This window comes from Cornus florida, unplaced genomic scaffold (assembly GCF_030987335.1).
Source record: "Cornus florida cultivar Cherokee Brave unplaced genomic scaffold, ASM3098733v1 CherokeeBrave_3.0.0_Hap2_Chr07, whole genome shotgun sequence".
NCBI lineage: Eukaryota > Viridiplantae > Streptophyta > Magnoliopsida > Cornales > Cornaceae > Cornus > Cornus florida.
Genome location: NW_026775577.1, coordinates 33,543,731 through 33,554,540, shown reverse-complemented (window position 1 = coordinate 33,554,540; position 10,810 = coordinate 33,543,731). Strand labels below are relative to the sequence as shown.

The following is a 10,810-nucleotide window of genomic DNA, read 5'->3' as shown; positions in this document are numbered from 1 at the left end:
TCCTCTCAATTGTTATGAAGCAAGCACAACTTATACATTCCGTTTGTTTTTTTTTTTTCCCCTTGTAATTAATATTTTCTTTCTAGCCAATGACTGAAAAGGGTTAAACTATTTCTCCTCGTTGAGCAGGTTCAGGTATTTGATGTGTCCGGTGCACTAACACATCAAAATCGTCCATACACAACACGCCAACTTGTCCACACCAATGACCTAGTGCACTGGTATACTCAATATATTCTTCTCCTTGTCCCTCTAAACTCTTCCTCTCAATTCTTATGAAGCAAGCACAAGTTACACATTCCTTTTCTATTTTCCTTCCTACTTTTCCTTTCCATTTCCCTGAATCCAAACGGCCCTGTCCACTCCGTTATTGACCTACCTCACGTGTTACTTGCGAGACTGACCAGTCAAGATAGCAAAAGAGGAGCACACAAAGAAAGAAACGAACAAAAGCGGGAAACTTCGAACTAGGAAAAAAATCAGTGGTCCGCAAAATCCTACCACGACTCCTTTCTCTGTGCTTCGGTAGCCCACACACATCTATATTTTTATATCTATATATCTATATATATATACACAAATCTCACATTCACATTTACTTTCTCTTTGAAACATTCAGAAAAGGCGGTTTCGAAATTGCTTGTTTGCGCCGCCATGGAAGAAGTTAGGGCAAGCTCTGCTTGGGTCGCCAGTCGCTCTGCTCATGTATTCGTCGACTCCTCAGGTCCTCCTGTCTAATTCTTCATTTTTCTCCAATCAATAAATGTGTATTTGTGTGAGTTTTGAAGTTACATTGATTTGAGCAATGTTGTGCAGATTATTCTCATTTCTTTGGGCTTTGAGAACAAAAAATATTATATTTGCACTTAAAATGGTGTATGTGTGTAGGAATTGAGAAAGTTGTGGAAACCATTAAAGACTCAATTCCGAAAGTCGAATGGGATTTCGAAGGGATTCACTATTTCGATAATGGTCCGCTCACTGTTCAGTACTTGTTTGTCTTGGATGCACTCAATTTTTGTTTTTGGCCTGGTAAGCTTCACTCAATTTTTGTTTTTGGTCTGGTAAGCTTCTATACTTGTGTTGTTGTCGTCGTCGTTGTTGTTTGACAGTAGTTTTGGATGACAAGCTAACACTTTTAACTACTTTGCTAATATCACATTGGTAATGATAGCAACGAGTCAAATTTTATGGCATGAAGACATTCTTGTATGTGGGTGTTTTCATGAGAACATAGTCAATAGTGCATTAGAGATGAGTTACATTATGCTATGTGGTGTTTTCATGAGAACCTAGTCAATAGTGCGGTAGAGATATTTTAATGCATAACAAAATGCATACGTTGCCTTCAATAGCATTGACCCATCCATTTAGTGGATGAAGATTGAGTACTAGGCACAGACATTTGTGAAATCGAATCAGAGTTGGAGTTTTTGTTGTTTGAATTGGTGGATACACCTCTTCTTTATTGTTGAGTGATTGCACTTTCCTCTATGCGACATTCTTGTATGTGGGTGTTTTCATAGGAACCTAGTCAATAGTGTGGTAGCTATGTTTAAGTCAATGCCACAGTTACAAAAGTTTTTATGCATAAAGGATTGCATACCTCGCCTTCAATACCATTGACCCATCCATATAGTGGATGAAGATTGAGTACTGGGAACAGACATATAAGGTTGTCCATATGCCATCCCATCAAATTCAGATGCTGAATTAGAGTTGGACTTTATGATTGGACTAACTTGTGTTTTGATTCACTTCCTTGTCGTGGAGGTGCCCAAATTAGTCTATGTTTGATTTATTGAGGAATTTTTCTATGATCAGTTTGCTTGCCAATATGGTTAAATGCTGGTTAGAAAAGGAACTCCAGGCATAAAAAGGAGCTGACAAGACTTCTCAGTTTGCTTGCTTGTAGTCTTGTCTCAATCTTTCTATACATACTCTTCAAGCTGACAAAACCTTAGTTGATATTGTTGCTATTAATTCCCTGAACCAAGGAACCATATGTAGACTCTTCTTCACTATGGTGCACACAAGGACTTGTTTTAGGGCACAATTGTTGCCTTGATAATACCCTTGATTACCATGCCAAGTATGTGTTTTTTTTTTTTGTTTTTTTTTTATAAAAAAAAACAACATTTGTGCTAAATTATGCTTTGTTCCATTCACTTTTGGTTTTGTTTTTTGTTCTGATAGAGAAAAAATTCTGTTAGTATCTATTATATTGGATGAAATTTTATTCATTATTTTGGTTTTTCGGTCAAGATCAAGCTGTTAGTTGCATTTTGTTCCGCTAAATACATTTCAAGTTTGCTATTTCGTCCACCACATTTTGAGCTTTTGGCCATTTAATTTTTTTGGGGATAAAGTATAGCAAATGATTTTTTTTTTCCTTTGAAGAGAATGAAATAAAATTTGGGCATATACATATGTATGTACATCTTAATTTCCAATATTGATTATTGTAAATGAAACATTGAATTGTATTGGTGACACTGTGTCCATTTGATAAAAAATTGGAATGGTGGCCCGTGATCCAAATGTAATTGAAAACAATGTTCATTACTTGTTGATAGTCAAATTGAGAAGTCTGTGGTCTTAACCTGTTTTTTTATGAGCAATCCTACATAAACTAACGAAATAGGGCCAACTTCTCAAGCCGACTCAACTGCTATAGTTGGACGCATTTATATGACCATTGGATGCATTCATGTGGGCCCCCATATAAATGCATCCAATGGTGTTGAGTTGTTTTGCTATATTTGAATGTCATTTGTACAAAGTGGCTGATCCTTCGCCTTACATTTATAGTTTTTGGAAGCAATATCTTTATATTTGGTAGAAAGACTTATTCTCCAATTGGACTTTTAATAAGATTATATCCTAGAAAAGCTAATTTTATGAGTCAAGATTGTTAATCTGAAAATGGAGAAATTCTTATGAATGTTACTTAGGTATGTGGTTTTCCATGCAAGAAGAGTTAACAGGCAATGACCCTCATTTGGACGCTGTAAAAGAAACTTTCATGTGAAATTGGTGAGTGAATATCTAATGGCCTTTGCCACATAATCTAGGAGCATTTTGTTATTTCAAAGCACGAGGTGTTTTTATTTATTTATTTTACTAATGATGGTCCAAATAATGTTCATTGTGTTTTTCAATAGAGGCTAGTAGTGGATCTTGCTTTAACAAATAGGTCATTGTTTCAATTAAGTGGGATATATGTTTGAAGTCCAAGACTTATAAAGTGAGTCATTTGCAGCAGTCTGATGTTTATGTTATGATTACTTTGAAATAAACACTGCAGAGCGAAATTATGAAAAATGAATCCCAAATTGCAAGGTGTAGAGGATATAATCGTGGAGTAAAGTGTGAACTTATCTTCCTTGAGGTTTAAATGAGAGCATTGAAGTTTTTTCCTTCAAAAATATGAGAATTGTTGGAAAGAAAGATATTATTTGGGGGATACGTGGAAAATACATACGTGAGACATGTCAATGCACAAACAAGATTTTGAGTTGCGATCTCGGCCTTAGACGTGAAGGTGGTTGCAATGTAATGGTGGGTTAGTAGTGGTATCAACTGTCTTGATAATGAAGTTTGTTTCTGATAGTAAGGACCGGAACCTGAGGCTTTCACAAGAAGTTGCGCAAGGCCCGTGATCTAGACCTAGAGGGGGTGAATAGGTCTTGTAGTTTTGACTACCGATTTTAACTACTTTTGGAATTAAAAACTATATTACCAGATTTTAAGTTCATAGCAGAAAAAAAAAAAAAAAAAAAATCAATCAATCCATAGTAGCAACTAGCAATCAATAAATACTTATCAAAAAGAAAAAAATTGTAGCAATTAATAAATAAAGAAGTACAGCAATGGACACAAAGACTTTTACGTGGAAACCCCAATTGAAAAACCACGAGACTTAAGTTCAGGCAAACCAAATCCACTATGAGAAAGGAAGTTTACAACTTTGGTTAAAAGTTTCCCAAAACCCTACCTAGTTACCTCCTAGACACAGATGACGCCAAACTTTCCCCTGAATGCTCTAAACTGTCCATCCACTTGTCAACAACATCAGTTCCTCACGAATCTGTTTCTTCATCAATGAATTGGTCTCGGCCACTAGTCATGTAGCATATAATTTAATATTAATAATAGCACAAAAATACCACTGCAACCTAGAGACATGGAGGAAGAAGTCATCAGAGGAAAAAAGTTCCACATTTATCAAATAAAGTTTCTCCATATTTCAAAATAGAAGTAAATGCTAATATTGAAAGTGACTTCTGTTGGATTTAGGGTATGTAAAGAAGTACTGATAAAAAATGTCCTAATCCAAAATCAATTACAACATATAAGTAAAATTTCATCTTTTAGTTATCTCAGCTTCCACGCTCATGAAAATGAGACGCTCGGTGGTGCTCTGCTTGAAATCATTGAGAGGCTGCTACATCTCGTCAAGAATGTGTTCTAGTCTGTACTCTGGATAAATTGGAAGGCTGCTTTGGATGTGAAAAAGAAACAGCACTGTCATCCCTACGCTGGGTTCATAATGGGTGGGCTTTGGGTTGTTGGGTTTTTGGTAATTTTTGTATCTAACATATTGATTCCCTAAAATCCCTTAGTTAATGTATATGGATGCAGCTGGATTAATGCTCTTAACATGCTGGTCTTTCCTGATTTGAGACGGTTGATTTTTAGTTCATGAGAAGTCAAGAAGTAATTTTCTGAATGGTTTTGTTGGAAACAAGTTTTGGAACAACACTATATGTCTATACTTCTGTCGAAATTGATGGATACACTTCTGCTTTTATTGTTTGAATTGATTGCCATAAACAGCTTGCTTTCTGTAGGTGGTTGTTTGTGCATGTCAAAGTTACTAGTTTCAATTTCTCCATAAATTTGTCATTCATGCTTGAGTTGATTTCCCTGCAGTTTGTGATATCATTTGACCAACTTTTGATTTGCTGGAGTGTAAATCAAAATTAAACCTCTTGATGCATATTATGTATTTCATGTTCATCGGCATGCTGATTTTCCATGATTAATGATTTTTGTTCTCTATTGCTTATTCATAATAGACAAGGATTTGAGTTATGATCATTTGGCCTCTGGATTAAAGGCTGCTCTTCAAAATGATAAATCTGTGTTTGATGCTGATCGTCTGCAGAAGTACACTGGTATTATGGCTTCTTCTTGAACCTTCTGCCTGTTAATGTATCTTGCATCATATACTGTATAAAGAGCTCTCTCTCAATATATGTATAGGCTGGAAAAATGGAAGTTCGTTACAGAGATTGGGTTGAAAATTGAGTTCTCAGTTTTTTTAACCATCCTAGAGCCTATGGTACCGCAGTAAAGATAGCTGCACAATTTGCTTTGTATCTGGCCTGCCCCGTACTCTGATTATTATCTGAGAATATACCAAAGTCAACCCCAGGCAATCCAGGCATGAGAATGAAATATAATAAGTAACAACCCTCAAACTATTAAATCATCCAATCGATCATTTTCAATATTAACACTTATTGCCACATACTACCTCCGTCCCATATTAAATGTTCACTTCGGGAATTGTGACTCACAACAGTTCCGAAGTGGACATATAATATGGGACAAAGAGTGTAATATAATTTAGTACATCAAAACCTTCAAAAGTCAATTCTACACTGTCAATCCCAACAAAAGTTTTCATACATTAACATGATGTTTACAAGTGTAACACAAAAACCTTCCATAGACAGATAAAAATCTCAATCATGTAATTCATGTAAAATAAGTGTCTTGACTATTCCAAGTCCCTTCAGTTCTTTAATCTGAAAGGTAGTAGGGGGTGATATTGGCAGCACAGTAGATAATTTATTATACTCGATTTTTTAAATATTTTTTTATGTCATTCAACGTAGTTTTTTATTTTTTATTTTTCAATAAGCATGTTAGAAAAGGAGTTTCAAAGCAATATCAAAACAAATATAATTTTTCATTAGATTCAATAACAACATATCATTCAATTAAAAAAAATAAATTCACTTCCAGCAAAATACATAATGTAACCAACAATCTTTTTTTCCCCTTAGTTATGCATATAACACTACGTGCTTTGAGTCATTCTCCCAGGGATCTTCACCCAAACTAATTAACTCCTTGAGGTTGTTGAGCCTTCCACTCAACAAGCATACTGCTGTTCAAGCATTCCTCTATAATAATCCAATTTTACATGCAAATTATGATTCCAAATCTAAATGTTTTTAAACAATATTTGTATAAACAATATCAAAAGATTTATCAATCATTATTTATTTTTTGGATGGAACAAAACTTCTCAATCACTAAACAAGCCCCAGCAAAATCATTTTTTTCTAATCACACCAAATTAATTATTATATCTAAAATGTCTAAATAAGGTCTATATATACAATCAATTATATATTCAATAAAATATAGAAATACTCATTTTTGCTATCATATCTAAATTTATAATTTAATTTAATCTAAAACTAAATTAATGCAAGTGCTGGCTATTATAGTTTGAATAATTTTTGAGTGAAAAGTTTTCAAGAAATAATTTAATAATCATTGTTGCCAGGTCCTCAATTACGTGAATTATTGAAATGGCCAAGACCACTTCCTTTGGAGGATGAACGGGTCCGCTTAATGCATGAGGTTCAGTTTCTTCAGATTCTCATATTACATCTTTCTGTGTCCATAAATTTTCTTATAATCTTAAAGTTGTACTGGTTGTTAATTGTTGGAACTCTAGATTATTTCTAATAAATTGAATTTCCTAGCTCATTTCAACTACATTGTTTTCCTGTATAATTAATGTCATGGTATAGATTGGGCATGAACTGGAAAGAAGCTTTGAGGGAAAAGCATCCACTCTTGTGGAGTCTTCTGGGAAATCAGCAGGAAAGCTTGTAGCTCTTGTTACCCGTCACTTTCCAGGTATTTTATTTGTTAATATGTCAATGCTTCGAAATGGTTCTATATTTAGTCACAACAATGAGGTAGATACTTGTTGTGAACACTAAATATTTCAAATGATGTATAGGCTTTCGCGATCACTCAGTGTACAAGGGTCACCAGGTATTCTTGTATAAAAGAGCTCAGATATTTGCGGCAGATTTGTGGGGTGCATTCAAGGGCGAAGGATATGGCGAGTTCAATGACGTAGGTTCAATTACCATATTTGCGGATTATATTGTTCCAGCTGTGCTTCGGCAACTTGGTGTTCTAAGATACAGTTCCGCCCTAGCCAGCATTATTGAGGCTAATAGTGAAATTGGTCCAGGCAGTGAGGAGGAAGTAGAACTACGAGCTTGCTCTGTATATGCTGTAGAGAAAATGAGGGAGTTGATCGGTACAAAATCTGGAAAGCAGGTCTGTCTTGCCTATCCCTTGTATAATAATCTCTTTTGTCCATTTATTTTTGATTCAATTGCTAGTCAAATTTGGTTTTGTTGTTGTAGTTTCAACTTGATGGTGGTAATATATTGATATATAATTTATAAAAAATAGATAGACATACTTTTCTGTGAGAGCCTTGTTTTTGTGAAGTCTGCTGTATTTAGTATGAGAACTCTTCTGTAAATTCCTTCATGTTGGAGAGAGGATGCAGCTTCATTATTTTGTAGTTCTCTTATTAATCTTTTGTCTACATTTGCTTGAAAAACAAGATTTCTTTCTATTCGCTGATAATATTAAATACCTTAGCTGATTATGGTACACAAACGTTTTGCTTCTCATGAAAGACCAATATTCTGTAGCAAATCAATGAAGTGCTTCCCATTATCATATTTTGTTTCTCTTGCTTTTTTTGTTCATTTTTTCTGTTCTGTGTTTGGTTGGAAGAAGGTAAAAGAAAAGAGAGTAATTTTCTTGGTAACCTAGATTTTAAGAGATCTCTCTTTTACTCCATCTCAATTGACAGCCAAAAGGAGAGCTTTACTGCACAATTGATGTTGAACCCTCACCTCTGATTTCTTGCTAATTTTGGTTTACTCTTTCAGTGTTTTTTCTGCTTTCAATTTAAATTTTGGACTTGAAAACCTTACTTGAAACCAAGGTATTAGACAACATAGATGGCTGCTTTAATGATAACAGGCACGGTATCATGTGACGGACGTGATATAATGGATGCAACTACTGGACCCATATATATTTCCCCAGCTCCTAAATTATACTTTTTTGAGAATATCATAGAATAAGATTTCTCCTATGATATTCTCCAACAAATCTCTTATCTCTCCTATGATATTCTCCAACAATACTGATATGCATGATTTCTTCATAGAATCTCATAATTTATATTTTAAATGCTCTTTAATGAATTTCGAAACATGATTTAATTTAGGTAATAAATTTTACATTAACATTAAAAAAACTGACTTTATCTTTACTATTTTCATAACAAAGAATGTACTTAAACAAGTAAGTTCTTGTTGTCGCTGTAACATGTTATTTTGGCCAAATAAAGTTATGATAGTTGATATGGGCAGTTAATGGCCACACTTTTTATAGAATTATCGGTTTCCTTCACATGAAATGTAACTTCTCTTCCTGGTGGTCAGGTAGAGCTGGAGCTTAGATGTGTCAAACTTTCTATTTGACAGATTGAGATGGCATTTTTTGCCCTTACAATTAAATCTCATTATATGTGATTTTGTTTTTTCTTTAAAAAGGAACTTATCTGAGTCCGTACCTTGGCATATAATAATCTCCATGTATGTACTACGAACCTCCTTCTCAAGTAATTATTCGTTTCAGTCTTCTTCTTTTACTCGGCATGTGTTTGTTTTTGTTATGGTAGTTCTCCAATTTTGTAGCCTGTGTTTATCTTCTCCTTGTTTTCTTCTGCGTATTGAATTTCGTATCTTTTACTCTCCAAAAATATAAAGGCAATTTTTAATATTTGGTACTTCTTTTTCTAACTCTGAAGCTTTTTGTTCAGGTGTTGAGTGTGGAATTGGACCTTTGGTTATGGTCTTTTGGTATCAAATGCCCCTCTCTTCAACATCATCGGACACTCTCTATTTATTATTGAGTGGATCTAAAGCTTGGTAGCCTTCTTGGTGATTTCTCATTTCTGTCATTTATACTTTTGTCAGAAAATGCGAGAAAAGTTTTGACTGTTGGAGTGCTGAGGTAATTTCGTTAGGAAAACCTCTGTTCAATGTTTGAAAGAACACCTGCATGTCAATGAATTTTGTTGCCATATAGATATTTTTAAGGATCCTTGGTAACTGAGATATCATCTTGTCTTGGTAGGTGGATAAACATGGATTTAAGTGCTTTAATTTTGTGGCAGCAGGTGTTATTGTTTATGTGCTTATCAAAGAGTATTCAAAGAGAAGGCATTTTGGAAACTATTTTTTCTTAATCTTTGCACCTAGTTTATGTGCTTGATCTATTGCTTGGAGTTCCATTACGTGGTATTGCTTGAAGTATCACAATTACATCAGGAATGATTCGACTCTAAATTGAAATTCTGGGCGTTTTGGTTGATTCCCATCCAATTGATTGTCAGGGTCAAATATTGTCAGGCTCAACTCACCCGACACCCCTCTCTCCCCCTCCCCTTTTTTCCTTTTCTTTTTGTTGTTGTTGGTGTTCTTTTTCCTCTGTATGAATGGAACTCCAAAAGCATTTAAAGCCTTTTAAGATTAAATTATATTATAGCCATTAACTTTCTTTCTTTTTTAATACCAATGGATAAACAACCGTCTTTCACTAAGCAGTTGGACCTTTAAGGTGAGTTTTTCAGCAAATGATTGGACCATTGACGGCCTCAAGCCGGCCTGATTGAGCTATTGGACCGTGGGCCTTTTTACACAATCCTATGACCAGGATATGAGCGTAGACACAGTTAGCTGTTCAAAAATTCTGGAGATTATGAATCTTAATGTAAACTTCTTTTCAATCAATATTAGTGAGAATTATGTCGAAAGAAATCTCAAGTAATTATTTGATTACATCCTCACCAAAAAAAAAAAAAATTTGCTGATTTCTTACTGGTTGACATCGAATAACATTTCAAAGTATATTAAACATATTGGAAACTGGAGACCTAGAAATGAAACTTAATTTAAGCGAACTCAAGTAAAAAGATGTTGGATGACAATACAAGAGTTGGATACAATGATTTGAGGTGCAATGCTTTATTAGTAAGGATAGATGTGAAAATTCAACTTAAAGTAAAATAGTAATAATAGCAATAGACCCTGGGAGACATTGACCTTGATTGTTTGACCATGATGTAGTTACTAGAGTAGACTTCTGTTTGCTGAATCTCTCAGCTTGCCCATCAAATTAAGTTTGTTGGCTTTCAGACATGATTTCCAACTCTTTTTTCCGGAAAAATATGTTATAATTGATTTGTTATTTTCCATATATTAAGGATTACAAGTTGCACCCCTTTGGTCATCCCACGATGACATATTTGTAGTGTGGCAGTGGAAGATAGCAATTAATTTCATACATTCTTGAGGTTTAGTTGTGGTTCTTAAACTTTCTGTTATCCAGTTGTTAAAGTGGATTTGGATTTTCAAGATGAGTTTTAAAATATCTACATAATTATGTCTAATATATTTTCTTGGCAGTTGCTTCAATTGAAACAGCAGGCTGATATCTGTGAACATAAGTTAATAGCGAATAATATAATTGTTTAAATCTTGTTTGGTCTTCCAGCTTTAATTTTTGAATATAGTATGTACTCTTTCTTCGGCAGTAAAAAATTTCTTACTGTCACCATTCTATTTCCTTCTGTCATGTAGCACACCAATTGACTCAATATTTGTGCAGCGGATTAAAG

The 10,810-nt window shown here is 34.4% G+C and overlaps 1 protein-coding gene across 1 annotated transcript; it reads left to right on the top strand.

Annotated features, from left to right (window-relative positions):
• Positions 1-270: 270 nt before the first annotated feature.
• Positions 271-9,365, top strand: LOC132266983 (uncharacterized). Its single transcript, XM_059768016.1, has 8 exons — positions 271-525; positions 620-724; positions 889-1,032; positions 5,082-5,180; positions 6,587-6,663; positions 6,837-6,945; positions 7,052-7,380; positions 8,951-9,365. Exons 2-8 carry the CDS (start codon positions 655-657, stop codon positions 9,041-9,043), a joined length of 921 nt encoding a protein of 306 aa, XP_059623999.1. The 5' UTR covers positions 271-525; positions 620-654; the 3' UTR covers positions 9,044-9,365.
• The last annotated feature ends 1,445 nt before the right edge of the window (positions 9,366-10,810 follow it).